Consider the following 18,817-nt stretch of genomic DNA (forward strand, 5'->3'; position numbering starts at 1 on the left):
AGAAGCAAAAGGTAAATCTGTACATTTCCCAGCAGAGCGGGAAACTTGATGCTTTGATTTCAATCGACAAGTTATTTACAGTAAAGCAAAAGTATGCTTGCTCTACCCAACCTGATGATGCCTCTGTGTGGTCATTTCTACAAAAGAGAAGAGAATAGAGAGAGATATAGCAGGAAAGAGGAAGGGGGAGGGACAGCCCCCTCCATCATGTAAATCATCGCTGGAGGCTTGACTAATATCAGGTACATCAGTGTTGCCTGAGGGCCCTGCTGTTTGGGCTGAGGCCACGCCTCTCAGTGAGACAACAGCTCAGAGAGAGGAACTCACCACACAACTAAACATCTCTAAGTGGAGCGCACGTATACACCATCACACACACACACACACACACACACACACACTCCGGACTTAAACACATTATTGTAGAGAACATCCCGTCCAGACATCAACACTGGCTGTGCATCGCGGTGGAGAGGCTCTCTGTCGCAGACCGAATACTCCGGAGACGTCGCTGCGACAACCACAACAGGTAAGACATGTTTTGCCCTCTTCAACCCTTCATTAATAAAGAAGCAGCAGCATTAGGTGAACTTTTTAGAGAGACCAGTTATTTACTTATGGTACTCCATCAAAGGGCCCGTGCGCTGTTGGCAATGACTGTTACTGCTTGGAGAGGGTACAGGTGTATTTGGGGTAGTAATAAGCTATGCACCTGTTACCTGTGGCTTTTAAGTATCTGCTGCCTGCGCTGCCTGGAAGAACACACAGACAGTGCTGAATGCACCTGTAACGAGCTCCACACACACACACACACACACAAGCAAAAAAACGTTCAAGAAATACTCAGAACTAGAATATTGCCTTTTGATCATTTTGAAAAAACAAAAACAAAAAAATCATCAGCAAACTGTTCTGTATGCGTTGCCTAATACAAGTAAGGCATCATATGAGCTCATATAAAAAACTAATTATTTTGTTTAGTTTTGACCGGATTACATTCATCGTGAGGGCACATTATTAACAAAAGGATTACCAAATCATTTTAAGTTCTTAAGAAGGGAGTGGCTTTGCGTGCTACTACTCCACCTGGACAGAAACTTGAGTGACAACTTCTTGCGACAGTGCACGCATGACAAGCAGGTTCCCAGCAGCAACGCCTAAACTCGCAGCTTGGGCTGTGCCTGTCCGGGGCTGGTTTCATCGGAACGGCTGGTTTCAACTGCTGCTGCTACCCGTGCTGGGCCTGTTGCATCACGGGGCCTTCCTTGAAGCAGCTCCCACTCATACTCTCACTCTCTCTCCAGACTCTGCTGAGCTCACTGCGGTGATGAATGGGAGCCGGCGAGCAGCATCCCGCAGGTGTAGTCATGGGAAGCAGGTGGCTGCTGGTTCCCACGCCGACAGCATAGAGTTTAGTAAGGTAGAGAGAGAACGCAAGCCTCGACATGCCCTCCAGGTCTGCCTTAGTGAGGGCCTCCTCCTCTGCCAAACTCCTGCCTACCTAGCATCTTAGCTTAGCATCTCTCCACACTTACTTTTGAGGAGCAGATGAGAGAAACGATTAAGAGAACAGATAGTGTAGAAAAATAGACGGATGCACGCCAAGTAGAGGGGCGTCTGTAGGTTTGCCGCCAATCAACCAAAACCACACTGGAACGCGGGTGCACCTATGCAAACATGTGTGGGTATTTTGCATACAGTATATACAGTACGTTTTCATATTTGACAGTTTGCCAGTGTTTGGTGTCCAACGTGAAGTAACAGTCGCACGAATAGATTAGCCTGAGGGGGCAGTGTTTTGTGCAGCTAGGGATTTTTTTCGGCCCGAAAGAAGAACCTTCCACTGTGAGCCGCTCTGCACCTGAACCAGTCAAGCAACTCCATGAGCCTAATACTCCTGAGTCCATTCACTGAGAATGTCCCTACAATGATTCACAATGAGTTTCTCCTTTATGCTTAAACCTGATTTTCTCCAAGAGCTATATCTGAATAGAGGAGCTGGTAGAAATGTCAACACAACTAATTCTTCTTCAACTGCCTTTTCAGTGAAAGGTGCACAAGAGTCAGGATGGACACGGTTCAGGAACGCAAGCCAAAGAGGCCCCACTACATTCCCCGACCACCGGGCAAGCCCTTCAAGTACCAGTGTTTCCAGTGCCCCTTCACCTGCAACGAGAAGTCCCACCTCTTCAACCACATGAAATACAACCTGTGTAAGAACTCCATCTCCCTGATGTCGCAGAAAGGTGGGCAAACAGCCAGACAGGTCAAGCCCGTAGCAAAGGGAATCCCATCTCCTGTCAGAGTCAAGGAGAGACCGGCTCCCCCTCCTGCAATTCAGACCATTACTCCCGAGAAACAGGGAGGTGTGGTGGAGAACAAATCTGAAGATGGCAGGAGCGGGGATGAGACGGAAGAGGTGGATGTCGTCTGTGACAGTCCAGTCAGGGAGGACAGTCAGAGTGTGGCAAAACCAAATCCAGCTACAGAGAGTGAGAACGTGGAGGACAAAGAAGCCACATCTGTGCCACGCCCATCTGCCTTCTCTGCTGTCACACCCAACCGTGACGGAGCAGAGGTCTTCAAGTCACCCGTGCAGAAGTCAGAAGATCCGCCGCAACCCCCTGTCCCACCTTTCAGCCATCCTGCCTTCCCATGGGGCATGCTTCCATCGTCCATTCCCTTAAAACCTTTCCCCCCACCCATGGTTCCTGAATACCCTCCTTATCTGCCTGACCGCCCCCTGTACCCACCCTACTACCTCCCAGGAAGCCACCATGTGAACGACTCAAACCCTTCTTCCTTCCGACCAGAGTTTCTGGACCCCCAGAGGCCAGTGGTACCACAACCCATCGGCCCAGCTCACCCCTCCCTCCTCCCCCCGTACCCATACAGATACTGCCACTCCCTTCACCCGGGGCCCCCTCTGCATTACAGCCTATACAGACCCCATGAGTTCGCCATGCCCATCCCAGGATCCAGGTACATTCTGGACCAACAGTTCTATTTAGGGCCTAAGGATTACAACTTATACATGCACCCGCGTCCCAGTCAAGAACTCCACAACAGACCCGCAGAGGAGGAGAGCAACCAGGGGCAACGTGGAGACAAGGAAACCAGGCTGAGTCCTAAGGTGGGCTGTTCGGCCTCGGGGTCCCCTGACAGACCCAGCCATTCACACATCATCCAGAGGGACACAGAGGCCCCGCGCTACACCGTCCTGGGAGAGCCCCAGTCCACCGCCCAACTAAAGCACACAGATCCAGCCTCACAACCCATTCAAACAGATGTAAGACAAGAGGACTCTGCACAAACCCTACTGCAGCTAAGAACTCTGCATGTGAATGGAGGGTAAGTCAAATCACCATATTCATTATCTATCAAGAAACAAATAGCTAATTAATGAAAATGAATCTTAGCTTAATTGAGCTGTTATAATTGTATTCTCTCTCTCTCTCTTTCTCAGGTCAGCTGAGAACAGCAGGTATATCTCCGTGTCTGTTTCTGAGGAATGTCCTTACTCTTCGTCGGAACAAGCTGATGAAGACAACACAGAGGAAGATCTAGCTCCCCTCAATCTCTCAACGAGGGACCAGGACAAAGAAAGCGGCCCACAGAACCACAGAGCGACCCGCCCTGCTACAGAGAAACTGCAAGGCGAGGAACTGCCTCTGAACCTCAGCCTCAGAGCCCCACATGGCAGCCCAGACCGCTGCTCCACCATCAGCCCTTCAGGGGGTCTTCAGCAGAGGCCGGATAACCAGCTGGATGAGGAACCTTGTGACCAGAGGCAAACTGCGGCCCTGGCACTCTGCCAGCTAGCCAGCGCAAGCTCTGCCGCCTCTTCCTGCGGCATTAGCGCTACAGACAGCGCCTCAGAGGAGGCCACAGAGGTTGGCCCAGACTCCGTCTCACCTCCGGCTATGGCCAAGGCTGGGCAGAACAATAAGCCACAGGGGCTGAAAAGAGCGAGCAGTGGCCAGGCTGTGCACAACTGCCAGAAAGCAAGCAAGAAAGCAAAGAGGAAAGGGTCAGGGCAGGCTCTGAGGAGGAGACCTCGTTGCTGCTAACAACTATAGACTATATCAACTCTATTTGGACAGACTATCTCTAAATGTTCCAAATGTTTACCAAGCACTGAAACATTGGAGAATTACAACAGGAACAGCAATGTGACATTTCTGTGGTACGTCCACATGGTCAACTGAGCTGACCCGTCAAGTACAAAATAATTGACATTGGTCTTGTCCGGGTAAAGCTTACTTGCTGCACGAGTGTGGATTGGGGGGAGGGGGGGGTATCGTTGGGGAGTATGATTCCCATCTGTGGATGGTGAGGTTTTTGTTCAAGAGGAGAATATTCGTCTGCCTTAGGCAGTGAGATCAAGAGTACAATCAAGAAGGACAGGGGAAAAGAAAATGAGAGAAAAACATATGGGTTCACTCACAATGTGCATCTAAATGTGGGAGTATTTGTTGTGTTCTTTTGTCTTTCTATTTTACATGATTTGATTATTTTAATGCATTCATCTTGCCTTCTATTGATTATTATTATTAATTTATTATTATTAATAATAATAATTGCAAAACAAATCTGCTTTTATGCAGAGACGTGATGTTACGGGTGGCTAAATGTGTACATTATGTCTCACACTTGATTGGAAAAGGTGAAAGACAGTGTTTATAAGGGGTCTTAATATTTAAATCTGAACAAATGTTTTTGTTTGTATAATGTATATAAAGTTGACTACAGGGTTTGTGGTGATGTAAATATTGCTGATGTGTTGAATAGAAAAACAAACATAAAAACTGACTTGAGACACTAATCCGTGTGTGTTATCATGACTATTATAATGCGGATTTTGTCGACACCTACCGTCTGGCAGTCTGGAAGGCAGCAGCAGGCCTCGCCTGCCTAGCTCTGCCAGCGCCAGACAACCTCCATGCCATGCGTTGTCCGTTTCCTGGAAGCTAACAAACAAACACACAGCACAGATCAACACACTGGGCCACACAGGGAGAAAACACACACTAAAAGACATCAATGATGAATGACAAACTGAGATTAAAGTTGCATAGCGTGACAGATGGAGCGAGCCAATATGCCTCCAGTGTGATCTTACCTGAAGCAGTCCAGCACTGATCCAACCACCTCATCTGCCAGCTCCTTGGGAAGCCTCCCAGTCACCCTCCCAATGCTGACGGATAGAAAAAAGGCAATTGATGTAACGCATCAACCAGTTTTTCAAAGAGGTACCTTTGATGTAAAGAAGACTAACACACAGAATAATTAGCAATAATGATGTTTTCACATTCACATGCGCAGATTTTACCCCTTAGCTGCAGACCAGCGCACAATTGTTTCCTTGTCTTTCAGTCCCACCAGCAGTTGCTCTGTCAAATAACACACACACAAACATGTCATTGTGTGATGCAATAACAAACACAGTGCCGACAAGGTTTCTTAACAACTGAGCGGAGGCAGAGACAGACCAATGACGTTCTCCACGTCTTCGGGAATGTCGTAGTCCTCCTCCTGGTCCTGCATCTCAACATCAGGAGTCACAGCTGCAACGGTTGAGGTAGCCTGGGACAGGGAGAGGTTGGCTGCTAGGGAGCGGTTTCCTCTCTGGTACCTGAAAACACAAACACACACTCAGATATCAGAGGTTAGGTTTTGATCAGGTCTGTTTCTCGTTAGGTCGAGGCCAGTCTCCATAAGTACAGTAAAATTAAAATTAGTTTGTTGTGATAAATCACATCACTGATCATGAAAGTATAGCTGGCAAGAAACCTGATATTAAGCAGCGCCCAATTTGCATATGGGAAGGTGGGAATCACTGCTGGTTTTATAATCAACAAGATTCTTTACCATTGATGATACCAGTGTCTTTTGGAATGACTAAGGTTTAAGTTTGATGCAAAAGCACAGTAGATTTGCTATACAAGTAACGTTTAACTTGTCAATTTGGCAGTGGACCTAGTTTCCACACCGTTAAATATAAAGTGTTGTGTCTGACCTCCACTTGGCCAGACGCGGCTTCAGGAAGGTGAGGCCGAGCCTCTGGATCAGTTTGACGCCCAGCTTCCTCAGCATGGCCTGGCTGCTCTCTAAGATGGCTTTCTTCTCCAGACACTGCAGAACTGTAGGAGCTGTGGAACACAGAGACCAGCAGATACATGTTATCTGTTAATACTGTCAATGAAATTTACATCATCTTAATATGGGGCTCTGCCAAGGACACAGTGATGATGTAGTGTTCCTGTTCTCATCACTCAATGAGTAGGTTGACAAATGGGTAAATCTTGTAAAAACTCTGTGCATTCCTCTAAGATCGTTTATTTATCTCTGAGAGGCAGGGTTGGGTATCGGTTGGATTTTAACGATTCTGCTTCTCATTCCATTCTTTGAGGGGCGGGGTAAAAACAGGTCACATGCTTATTTCACAATTGTTTTTTTAACGATTCATCATATTCATATTATCATAACCTTGTGTGTCGTTTATTATGAACTTTTGTAAACATTGTTTCATAATGTCCTTGTCTGTCACTTAATATGTTCGGATTTCAAGTAAGTTCTACATGCAAAATTTGTTTCTGAATCAATCAGCAGAATCAAAATTTAAATGTTGGTTCCTTTGGAGTTTGGATTCCTCTGGAATAAGAATTTAATTGGAACCGGTTCTTGATGCCCAACCCTAGAGGACATTTATTCAAGTCATTGCAGCAGCAAACAAGCACAGAGATGAAAGTACAACAAATATTTTTTTTGGATTGAAGACACAATTTTTTTCATCATGCGGTTACAGGGTTCCTTTTGGCTAGAAAGAATCCTCGCTATGTTCACTGTTGACAGGTTTAAAAATGCACATATGTTTGGAGTTTACTGTTACTCCAACAACAAACCATTGAAAAGGCCTTATATAATAGGCTGCAAATAGATTCTTTCTACACAAAGTGACACAAGTAGCCAGAAAGTTGCACTGGATCAGATGTCCAACAAAATCACAGACCATCACACACCATATTTATGTATGGAGGTGCTCTCTGTTATCACAATTCTGTCGTTATATTTTTTTTTTTAAGAGAAACATCTCCTGATCCAGGTATTCAAATACTACCCCTCTGGCTGAAAAAATACTAGTTGATGAATTTACCTTTTATAAGATCAAGCATTTCCATAAATTGTATTAACCATTTTGCTATTGAATTGGTAACTTTGTTTTGTTTATTCGAATGGGATTGAAATGTCTTTCAGGCTATGGCCAGCTCAACTACTCTAGTCCTGTTGAGAAGCTTATCAGACCAATTATTTTGGAATCAAAGCAGATTAGTTGTTTAACGGATTATTTCACTGCAGGTAGGCATTACCACTGTATGGACACTTACCATACTGGAGTAAGTCATCTCGTTTTCCATGTTTGAAAAGCTGTGCCTAGGGGACACAAGCAAAATGACCAAATCAATTCAACAATTCTATTTAGGCTAAACGAACAGCATTTACAATGCATCACACATTAACAATACATTTCACGGACAAATTATTCAACAATAATAACTCATCTCTCTCAGCACCACATTTCATATAAGCAAGTTTCTTCCCCCTGGACATTTAGATTCTTACGTCTTTGCAGCATCTTTCTCCTGAATGTCCACAGAAAAATAACAAAGTAAGTATAGGACCTGCAGGCTTTCTCTCTGAACACACAGAGCCAGTTTTAAACGCCCCGAGCAGCACATAGGCTGTAGCTCATTTCATCACAGACATGAAGCAAAAAAATGGACGGTTTCTAAACATGTGAGTGCAAGTTTGAATGTTATGAATGTCATGTTCTTGCTTGAGGGCTGCATTAAATTAGCATAGATGATAAGAAGTGATTTGAAAAGACACTCCATTAATGATTTGCAAATGAGAGCAGGTTTAATGTTCAAAGCGTCAGGAGAGATGGTGGGTTCGAAAACTTTGAAATGAGGATTATATCAGAACTAAGGTCCTACGGCCCCTTTCTCTCATTGGCTGGAGAACCGTTTAGCTTAGAGCGGTAGATGAGTTTCACACAAGTGTCTTGACGCAGCAGATCCAGCACACGCAGCAGGTGCATTTACACACCTGCCAAAAACCACACTAGCAATTGTGTGAAACATACCAGTCATGTCGGCTCTTGCAAACTACGCTCTGTAAGTTATCGAAGGCACGCAGCAGTGCGCATGCACAGACTAAACAGGCTACAAACAAACACACACACACACACACACACACACACACACACACACAGCCACATGCACACGCACACACACTGGACATGAATGTGCTTGGTGAGCTTGTGTGTTTACCAGAGACTGCAGAGCACCATCCAGCACGACTATCTCCCCCAATAACTGGTCATTGGCCTGGGATATCGTGGTGAGGCTCCAGTCCAAGAAGTCTCCCAGGCGCTTCAGCTTCACATCAGGGCGTGTCATGAACCTGCACACAGTCAAGTGTAATGAGACAAGAGAGCCACTAGACTAGAGGGCACTCCATAGAGTGCATAGCTCCACCAAACTTTCTACAAGGTTTTGCTGTGTTATGTGAATCAAGTTAAGTGCCTTTTTGTGAGTGGCCACGCCCATTGCCACACCTCCTTTTGAACTAGGTTTCTACAAAATTTCGTGCAAATGGGTTCATAACTTTTTGAGATATCCTGCTGACAAACAGACAAAACAAACGGGGGCGAAAACATGACCTGAAGGCCAACTCCGCTGACGGAGGGAATAACAGGTTACATGATGTGGCCAAATGATGTGTTCACATCAATAATGCCATCTCAAATACAAGTTTGCCCTCTGTTGGTTTGAAGATGAATTACACCCAATAATTGTAACTTGTCTAGGTTATAGTTTGTGGGGGTTTTGTACCATAAGCTGTCCTTGATTACATAGAGCTTGATTTTTGAGTCCATGATTGAGGTTGGCTTCAGATGAAACACAAAGTGGACAATCAACCACTTGATTTCAAGTTAGAGGTACGCAACCACCATTGACTTTGTAACCAGGCTAACCCAGTACACTGTGTTCATGTTAATGGGTGTGGTTTATCTTTAAGGATAAGAAAATGACATATTGATTATGCACACTCTATTCATGATCCAAATGTACTTTTTGTTTATTTCTGTGTTGGACTCTACAGTTTATTCACAAAACAATAATTGGTCAGCTGAATGCTGAAAACTTGCATTTTAATGGATTTAGATTTTAGAATAATTGCCAACCTGTTCACTTGAGTATATTCCATCTCAGTCTCACTCTTCTGGATTGTTGCTTGTTTTTCTTATTCCAATCACTAACAACATAACTTGTAGAGTACATTGTACATGAAGTTACCATATGTCTTGTAAAGCTATCTTCCAGGTGCTGTCCACTATGTGGCCGGACTTTGGACCATCTTACAGGTGATGTCTGCATCCACAATCTAATAACCCAGTGTAAGCGTGATCCTCCCAAGCGCTATGTCCTGCCGGTGAAATTACTCGCTGTCAGGTGAAAAGAAGCAGCTGGCTGACTGCACATGTGTCGGAGGAAGCATGTGCTACATTGTGCTAGTCTGCAGCTCTCCCCAGAATGGCAGAGGGGATGGGGCAATGACTGGGACAGCAGGAGGAATTGGCCAAGTACAATTGGTGAGAAAATGGGACAAAATATAATAATGCAGTATAAAAAGGAAAGGCAATGTCATTCTGTAAAAAAAAATATATAACAATATATACACCCCTATATTTCTAAAGTTATGTTCTAAGTGGCCATCTGTGTGAAATTAATTTCCATGGAGATTTGATGGCACTCACTTGATCAATAGAAGAAAAACGTTAAATAGGTGGAGAGGGAGAGACATTCACACCTGAAACCTGTTGTTCAGGTCACTCGAGCAATTGTGGTTTTTGGTTACACTCAAGCAATTGTGACATCACTGATGATGTCATAGGCATTGTGACATGGGGTAGTGTGGGGATATCTCCTCAACATGTGATATTTTTGGACACAATAATCAAATGAATCATAGTGGCCGCACACTTACTTTGACACCAACACAGATGCAGCATTCCTGGAGCTATCAGGGACGATTAAGTAAGACTGCAAAGAACAAAAAGCATGTTATTAATAATGACTGTAGAAAAAGAATTACAGGGCCACTATAACATACTGTCATTTGCAAGACGTGATATCTGGCAAGCTGGGCTAAATGGATTTGACCAATTTTGCTGTCACCTTCAAATGTAAACCAAAGCGGGTGGGGAGACAGAGCGGCTCTTGTATTCTCATAATGAGCAGGAGTGGGCGCCATCACAACAGCTTAGGAGGATGTGATTGTTATATCAGTTAATCAATGGTATGAACACAAACGCTTAATCAGCATTATGCATCATTACAAATAATAAAAACATGATTTGAACCCTGGAACTACAAACATAGCTACACATAATACAAAGGCTTAACAAATTAAGTTAAATCCATTTAGACCTGCTTATGGACTCTCTGGTGAAACCAAGTTATTTAGGAAGAGATATCCATGGTTTGTTCCTTAGTTTGTGTTTGAATTATTGCTGTAATCTTGGGATGTCACTTACTTTCTAACTACAGACAGTTAACAGGTTATTAGACATCAATTGTCTCCCAAGTGTGATTTTGTAGGAAGAGGTTATCTGTATCTTCTTAACTGATAGTTTCTTTTAGATTATTTTATGGGGAGCATCAAGTCTTGATAACACAGTCCTCCCATGATTATGCAGAGCTAGGCGGGCCTATAATTATAAAGTCCACAATGAAAGTAAAATAGCTATCAGGCTATAAAATAACCATAACAATTACCTTACCTTAGCAATAGCTAGGATACGGTCCATGATGGGCTCTCTGGCCTGGGCACTATCAGAATCCAGATGGCCATCCAGACGTGACAGGTCAAAGGGTATGAGGCAGGTCATAGACAGCCACAACAGCAGCATGTAGCGAGTTTCCCAAATCTGGGATGAGTAGATGGAAAGACACATTATCAGTAAATGATTGGTAATGTTGAGGAAAAAGCAGAATACAGGAGCAAACCCACACAGGTGGAATTGCTCTGTAGGATGGATTTTTCTCATGGAATAAGGAGTATGAATGCCAGTCTCACCTCAGTGTCTTTGGGATCCTGCCTGGACAGCAGGTCCAGAACTGGCTGGACATTGGCCACCTCATGAGGCAAGCGCTGCATGAAGAATTTATAGCCTCTCACCTGGTCAGACAAAAGCACACAGCTTGGTCTGGTGGGTGTCATTGTAACAATGATTCCGCAGAGCACAAGCTTGTCCACTAACAAGAGTTCAGTTTTTGACTGACCTTAGAGATGGTGTAGAGAAACTTGAAGCCCAGATGAACCAGCAAGGGGGGAGACTTTTCACTGCTCACTAAGTCCAATAGCATCTCCAACATCCATTCTACGAGAAAATAAACAAATGGGTGGGGTCATGCTCACATGTCCATTCTCCAAAAATCAACCAGCACTACTACTAACAGTTAAGTCGTGTTTCACCTAGATGTGGGTCCAGCAGATGAGGCTGCTCCTGATATCTGTTCATTATTACTGTGGAAATAAGGACATTGATCAAGATCCAAAACACTGAATGCGTTTTCATTTGAGGTTTCATGTGATTATTTGGTTACAGTAACAATATATGCATCCAATGTGTCTGTCTCACCCAGGAATCTCTGAATAGCAGACTCCCTTGTCACGATGTCTGCATGGACCTCTGGCAGGCTGGCGATCAAAGTTCGGGTCTCGGCACTCTCACTGAAGCCCCCCAAGACACTAGTTTGTGCGATCACGTCGGGTTCGCCTCCTCCATCACCACCGTTAGACCCATTCTCTGTTTCCGCCAAAGCCATTTTGCTGGACTTTCAACTATTGTACAAAGATGCCTCTGCTCTGATGACTTTGGTGTTCAGGTGGCTTGCGCGTAGCATACAGCAGCCAACAGTAACTTAGTAATGTTAGTTCGACTAATTAAGCTAGCTAACATTAACGCTAGCGCTACGACTGGTTAACGTTATGAGCAAACGGAATGTGTGTGGGTGTGACACGACAATAAAGACTTCATAAAACATATAACAGTACAACGCGGCTGTGGTTAACCGGATTCAATGACATATTCGTCAAAATGAATGTAAGTGCAGTATTATAAAAATAACAGCAAAACAGGAGCAACAATTACACTGTCATCATTGTTGTCGCAGAGGCGACGGTCTCCCAGCTGCGCAGGAAGTTTTGTTTTTTTAACATCCGGTTGCGTCTTCATTTTTAGCATTCGACCTATAACAAGTCCTCAAATCATTCGTTCCGCACGGGGCAATTATGTGATGTGAGTCCACATCTGGATGAAATATTATTGTAAATTGTGTGTACCTTGTTGTAAAGTGTCACCGAGTTTAACTTCCTATCACATGCTCTACCTCAGCAGGAAACAATTAATTTCGTGTGAGGTCATTCTCACTCTGTCATCGAATTTTAAAGCAATAGGCTACATATTTCTCCTCCATACTCCTGTATGTGTTGCTCTTCAGTTTAGTTCAATGTAATTGATGTGGTTAATGTCTCCATCTGTGGACACCCAGTAGAACTACATCACTTGATCTGTGATGGATCTGCTTCGCAGACCTGTTTCTGGCCTCAGGATAGTTTGAGACGTTGACCCTGAAGTTATGAAGAAGTGACCGCACCTTAATTAAGAACAGATGAACACAGACATCCAGAACAAGTGAGCAAGGAGAATAAGCAACCTGTCAGAGTGTGCTTTACAGATGAAGGCAGGACATCTCTATGACTTGGATGCTGTGAATTCACAAGGCAAACATCTTCCAAGGTAACACTGACTCTGTTTCCACTGATCTGTCTCCATTTACTGAGAATCTCTTTGTTTAACTACTGAGAATGAACTTCTGCCTTTTTATTATACTGTGTTCTCTCTTGAAAAAAGATATTGATCTAATGTGACAGGCTGATGAATAGAGCAGGGGTAATCTACTGTGTAAGTGCAAAGTTTTTAATGAGTGATCTGTCTTCGTTTATGCCTCTTGATTGATTACCCCCAGTGATATCGAGTATCGATATTTTCCTGGGTATTGGTATCAAAGTTAGAAATGATCATATTAAATGTTTAACGCAAATGAAAATCATTTGAACAACTTCGCTTTAAAACAAAGACATTTATACGTGAGTAAAACAGTAATATTCAGACTCACTCAGTTTCAACTCCTTTTCATCAGTCACCTGAGCTTTAATGAGACATTAACACTGTTTGTTTGTTGACTTGAATTCTGACAGTTTGATTGAAAAAGTTGACCTTACGCATGATATCATTGTCAGGCAAGCAAAGGCGCAGATAAATTATAGGCGACCTATAACCTACTAAAACTTTTAGAAAATATATATTTATTAAGGTACCGCTAGTAGACATGCCAATGTTCAACCATACAATTCAAGCTAAAAGAAACATGTCAATTTTGTTTTTCTTGTTTTCAAGAGGGGAAGGGGTTGGAATGGCTTCTGTCTGTCCATATTCCTGTTGACCCTGGAATTTCTTCATAATATAATAGACATTAAAATAACTTTAGTCTCTTCAACAATTAGCAGCAATTACATGTAAGACATATATCTACCACATAAAAGAGCAAACCTACGTCTCCATGTGCACTAGTTCTGATACCCGTTGGAGCGTGCAATCACTGTCGATCTGTCTGTGTCACCTGCCGGCTGCTGTGGGTAGTGCTATGTAGAACACAGAACTAGTAGGTTAATAGTGTCTGTCAACATTTTCATAAGACTTTGCTTGAGTTTAAGACTGTGAAGATTTCTACAAGCGGGTGAGTGTGCAGTCATTTCACTAGGTCCTTCATAATTCTGAGTGAAGAGCCTCTGTAGCCACCGCCAAAGTGGTTCCAGTGATTCAGATAGTGGAAGAGTTGGTAAAGCTGGTTTCTCTTTGCGAAGCCCGGTGCCTTGGGGATCTTGTCATGGTAAGCAGAGTAAAAAGAGCTGCTGAAGCCGCCAAACATGCCTGCAATGCCCAGCTCATACTCTGAGTGGCCATAGAAGGAAGCGGGGTCGAAGATGACTGGGCCTTCTGTGCACTCCGCCACGTTGCCTCCCCATAAGTCTCCGTGGAGCAGAGCAGGGACAACCTCCACATCTGCAAACATCTGAGGGATCTTCAGCTGTAAAATGCAAGTGATGGAGAAGATAATGTAAGTGTCAAGCTATCGATCCTTTCATAAAGAGACGCATGTGTTGTTTATACTGAGAGGTGAGGGCGGATGCACCTGTAGCTGGGCCCAGAGCTCCCTGGCCTCCCTGTCTCCGTGAGACTTCTCCACCATGTTAAGCTGGTGCTGCAGTCTCTGCTGAGAGTAAAATGTCACCCAGTCATCCTGCCACTCATTTTCCTGGGGAAGTAAGGGAAAACAATTACAGGATACAGTAATATTACTAGACTACACGTATATTTTAGAGGCCACATGACAGCCAAGTTTGGTTCTTGTTCTCTGTGATACCATGTTTTACCTGTGGGAGGTATCCACAGCATGTAGGCACACTGAAGCCAAATGTGTGAACAACAGGCACCTCAGACTGCCCAGCTCCTTTTCCTGTGCACATTCACAGAGGTTATAGATCCTAATTAGTCTCACAAGAACATTACATATTTGTGTGCATTTCCCCAACGTCTGCCGGTGCTTAATTTGCATATTATTATTATGTATTAATTACCCACTGTCTGCTGCTCCTTATTTTGTTTATCCAACTCTCTCTTGTTGTGAAGATGCAGATCTGCCAATTGCTCTCCAAGGCGCTTTGAGTACCTACACATGAGAACGGGTTTGAGGATGGGGAAAGAATTTTAGAGAGAAAAAAAGACAATAATGCATTACATTTTCCTCTACTTGCCTATTCCATTTCAATTGATAGATTGACCATACTGTAGGCCTATATGAGATTGCTCTCTTACTTGCTAAGACCTCTCATGTCCACATGTTCCATCACAAATACAGATCCTTCTGTGTCCAGATCAATCACCTTCATGGGCTTGGGGACTTTGACAGTTTCTGTCTTTGAGATGGCATCCAAACTGGCCATTTCCCCATCAAACATGCGTTTGGCCTGAATAAAACAAAGCAAGTGGCTGCTGGTAAGCACTACAATGTGAGGACAAAGTCCACTGGTACAAGTTAAAACGTGCCTTTTGGAGGGTGCACTCTCCCTGTCGTTGTGTAATATATAATTCAGTGATGATTAGTATAATCATTAGCATAGATGGATGGAAGTTAACCTGAAGGCTAAACGCTGGCAGTACATTAACAGAGAGAACATGATTAAATGACCTGACTCTTGTGATTTATCTTCACAAACACTCTCCCGGTGTCAGTATCATAACTCTGGCCCTCGCTGATGCATCCACCTCCGGAGTGACCAGTTGACTTGAGCATGGAGGTCCCCAACTCCTTCTTTAACTTCGCTTCCATGGTTGATTTGCAAATCCAAATCCAGAGGAACTGACAGGTTCTCTCTGACCATTTGGAGCTGTCTGTAAACAGGGTTATCGAAGAAGTTGTTTTGCTTCCGCTTCATTTGACGAATGCAGCATTGACCAATTAGAAACAATGAATGAATGATTGATTTATATGTCGACCAATCACAACAGCTTAACACTGTCACGTGGGCGTCGCCATGGTACCAAACGAGGCTAGCTCGTTGGCTAATGTCTGCGCACGCACCTCAAAATAAGAGTTTATAATAGCATTTCTGAATGAGCAGCAATGAAATGTGTTTGCTGCTCGGGGCTACCGGTGTTGGAAAAACGATGTTGTTAAAACGCCTAGAAAATATCCTTTGTGCGGTCTGCTGAATGTTGAAAACTATAGTATTTGTGTAGTTAGCGTTAGTTGGAAAAATGGATGTTGTCTAGGGCTAGGCTAGCTGCTTGAAACGATGGCTAACTGTAGCTAAGTAACTTAGCGTTATAACGTTATACTCTGTGCTGCTATGTGACATTTTTTTCTTAAAACAGTGTGAACAGCTCACTTATGGATCGTGTGAACTGGGAGAACCTCCTGCTACTCTGCCTACAGTGAGTCATTTGAGGTGTCTGAGTCAGGCTGACTGAGTGTTTTTGCTGTGACAGTGTGTATGTCTACTCTGCCACAGGTGGGAACCAACCTGACAGACCTGACAGTGAGGAGGAAGAAAGTGACAGTGAGAGAGCTGGGAGGCTGCATGGGCCCCATTTGGCCAAGTTACTTCACTGACTGCTCCTCTGTCATCGTATGTTCTTCATTCTTCATATTCACATCTTTCTGGGCAATTGACAGTCAAACCAGTTTGGAAGCCTGTTGGAGGGACTGATTGTGTTCCACTGTGGAGTGGCTGAATTATGGAATGATTATAGGGCTGCCCTTGACCAACAATTTTCTAAGTCAACAATCGTCCTAGTTCAAGTGATTAATTGATTAGTCGTCATGTCACACGTCCTTGGTTCCACATAGACACACACACACACACACACACAGATTTCTTGATTTGTAGTTTGCTGGCATCAATATCTCACTGCAGCCAGGTACCAAAGTTGGCAAACCTGGTATAACTCTTTTAACGACAACGCACAGCTCCCAAATCTGTTTTTTTCCTTCCTGTGACTAAACCAACTAATGCAAATTAAAACTAAAACTTCTCATCGACTAAATGCCCTAAATGGTTATTGCTTTGTGTTTTTTTTTCTGTAGTTCGTGGTGGACTCATCCAACATCACCCAGATATCCTCCTCCTGTATCCAGCTGCTGTCAGTACTCTCTGCTGAGCCTCTGCACACTGCCTCAGTGCTCGTTCTGTTCAACAAGAGGTGAAACATACACATTGTTCCTCATCTTTACTTACTATAAATACAAAATGTCAGAGTAAAGAGGTTTCACACAAGGCATATTCAATGTCAATTTCTGTCTCTTGGAGAAAGCTGTGATCCACCACCATTTTGCTATTTTCCACCCTTTTCCAGGGATGTCCCTTGTACCATGAGTCTGGTAGAGATGAAGTCACTGTTCAGAATGGATGACATCATTGCATCTGCTACTCAGCCAATTGCAACACTGGAACTCAGCGCACGCTCTGGGCAGGGACTTAAGCAGGTGCTGAGCTGGCTGGACTCCGTCACAACCAAGTGACCCAGCATCCTCTCTTGCTCTTCATAAAGTGACACTATCACAGGACTTGATGATGTCATCGAGCCTGTTGCCAAGATATGTCATCATCCTCGGCACACCATTATCAGAAAGGAGATTTTTTATGTCTTTTAAGTGGGTCAGCTCCTCATTCAAATCTCATGCTGTTGACAGTGGAAGTGCAGTAATAACAGATGACTTGACAAGATATACAGTAATGTTTGTTACCATGAATTGGTAACTGTACATAAGGGCGAATGGAGAAGTAGATGATTTGTACTAATCAAATGAGGATGAAATTATTGTATGGATGGACTTTGAAAAATGTTTAATAGACACTACTTACCACTAATTACCAACAGCAACTTTTGATTTATTCTTGTCACTTGTTTTTACTCTTATTAATAATTTGTCTCAATGAAACCTACAGGGTTTGTTCATTCATATTCCTTCAATCATTCATTTTCTGTACCTCAAATCCCTTTCAGAGGGCAGAAGACAGGGAAACACCGTGGACAGGTCGTCATCATATAACATACAGTCACACTCATTCATATCTATGGGCATTGTAGAATCACATGACTTTCATGTTTTTTGGAATGTGGGTGAAAATTCAGAGCACTTGTCTCTATTTGGAATGAAGATTTAGCTTTTTACTAGTCAGTAGTTAAGTCAATATATTCGTTTGAACTCTCCAAATTGATTTGTATAGTTCAATTTAAGATGTCACAATTCAAAAAGATGTAATTGTCATTTCAAATTGAGACTAAAATGTTATTACTAAGTTATATTTGTTCATTTTATTTTATTATCATTATTCAAGTAATTTGTAATTCACCAGTTTCTAGTCACTTTTTTTTATGAGCGACTGGAATAGTTACTAGTTAAAATTCAAATGCAAACCAGTAATTTGTGTATAACTCAAATGCAGTGTCAACGGCTAAAATTAAAATGTTTCATTTTGCATAAAAGTGACAAATTGAAAAAACGGTGGAGCTACTAGGAGTATTTTTATATAGCAATATTTAATGCGAAGTAATATATCTGTGTACAGGCAGTTACAAATCAGAATATATCTTCAAAGTTATACGGGCAGACAAAAACGCAACGCGTTTCAACCACGTAGGTCTTCCTCAGGCAATGTTAGCTGGGCGTCGGCCGCCGCACCTGCGTATATAAAGCAAAATACGTGGCAACAGTCAGTTGGGATGACGTATGGTGGGCAGTGCTATGACATCACAGTATAGGATGGGCCTTGTTAAAGCGACGGAGAATAGCAACAACATACACAAGTAATAATAATAAATACACAATAATGGTTACAGCAGAAGACAACAATCTATAGGATATAGGCTATGAGTTATAGGCTAGGGAGGGAAAATGGGGAAAAAAAGGGGGGGGGGGGGAGGGAAGAGAGGGAGGGGGAGGAGGGGGAGGGGGGACAGCTGAACACCACATACATGGCCCGGATAGCAATATCATGATTGAATGCAACACAGTTAAATAAAGCACGCCAGGTCAAGGTCCTCGTTTAGTCCATGCGGGCTGACAGTGTTGAGTGTGTGGATCCAGCGTGCTTCACGCTGTAATAGATTCCTATCCAG

General features: G+C 43.4%; 4 protein-coding genes across 4 annotated transcripts in view; 2 read left to right on the plus strand and 2 right to left on the minus strand.

Annotated features, from left to right (window-relative positions):
• Window positions 1–12,247, minus strand: part of tbcd (tubulin folding cofactor D) — a 34,626-nt gene extending 22,379 nt beyond the window's left edge. The window contains exons 1-13 of the mRNA XM_083648637.1: window positions 11,711–12,247; window positions 11,545–11,595; window positions 11,352–11,449; window positions 11,146–11,247; window positions 10,850–10,996; window positions 10,054–10,109; window positions 8,334–8,466; window positions 7,389–7,434; window positions 6,020–6,152; window positions 5,493–5,635; window positions 5,333–5,393; window positions 5,123–5,197; window positions 4,876–4,970 (exon numbers count right to left, since the gene is read on the minus strand). Of these exons, the coding sequence (XP_083504763.1) occupies window positions 4,876–4,970; window positions 5,123–5,197; window positions 5,333–5,393; window positions 5,493–5,635; window positions 6,020–6,152; window positions 7,389–7,434; window positions 8,334–8,466; window positions 10,054–10,109; window positions 10,850–10,996; window positions 11,146–11,247; window positions 11,352–11,449; window positions 11,545–11,595; window positions 11,711–11,897 (1,327 nt within the window). The 5' untranslated portion in view covers window positions 11,898–12,247. The remainder of the gene's footprint in view (window positions 1–4,875; window positions 4,971–5,122; window positions 5,198–5,332; window positions 5,394–5,492; window positions 5,636–6,019; window positions 6,153–7,388; window positions 7,435–8,333; window positions 8,467–10,053; window positions 10,110–10,849; window positions 10,997–11,145; window positions 11,248–11,351; window positions 11,450–11,544; window positions 11,596–11,710) is intronic.
• On the plus strand, window positions 363–4,825 carry znf750 (zinc finger protein 750). Its single transcript, XM_083648642.1, has 3 exons — window positions 363–529; window positions 2,047–3,351; window positions 3,467–4,825. The coding sequence occupies exons 2-3, from the start codon at window positions 2,069–2,071 to the stop codon at window positions 4,068–4,070; spliced, it is 1,887 nt and encodes a 628-aa protein (XP_083504768.1). The 5' UTR covers window positions 363–529; window positions 2,047–2,068; the 3' UTR covers window positions 4,071–4,825.
• A 1,105-nt stretch (window positions 12,248–13,352) lies between the features above and the next one.
• Window positions 13,353–15,524, minus strand: fn3krp (fructosamine 3 kinase related protein; the record flags this gene model as incomplete). Its single annotated transcript, XM_083649464.1, has 6 exons — window positions 13,353–14,222; window positions 14,328–14,450; window positions 14,569–14,651; window positions 14,773–14,864; window positions 15,011–15,162; window positions 15,384–15,524. 6 exons carry the CDS (start codon window positions 15,522–15,524, stop codon window positions 13,884–13,886), a joined length of 930 nt encoding a protein of 309 aa, XP_083505590.1. The 3' UTR covers window positions 13,353–13,883.
• A 284-nt stretch (window positions 15,525–15,808) lies between these two features.
• On the plus strand, window positions 15,809–18,152 carry arl16 (ADP-ribosylation factor-like 16; the record flags this gene model as incomplete). Its single annotated transcript, XM_083648761.1, has 5 exons — window positions 15,809–15,889; window positions 16,079–16,129; window positions 16,207–16,323; window positions 16,782–16,897; window positions 17,051–18,152. 5 exons carry the CDS (start codon window positions 15,809–15,811, stop codon window positions 17,214–17,216), a joined length of 531 nt encoding a protein of 176 aa, XP_083504887.1. The 3' UTR covers window positions 17,217–18,152.
• Between the last annotated feature and the right edge of the window lie 665 nt (window positions 18,153–18,817).

This window comes from Poromitra crassiceps (genome assembly GCF_964638095.1).
Source record: "Poromitra crassiceps genome assembly, chromosome: 13".
In the NCBI taxonomy this organism is placed as follows: Eukaryota; Metazoa; Chordata; class Actinopteri; order Beryciformes; family Melamphaidae; genus Poromitra; species Poromitra crassiceps.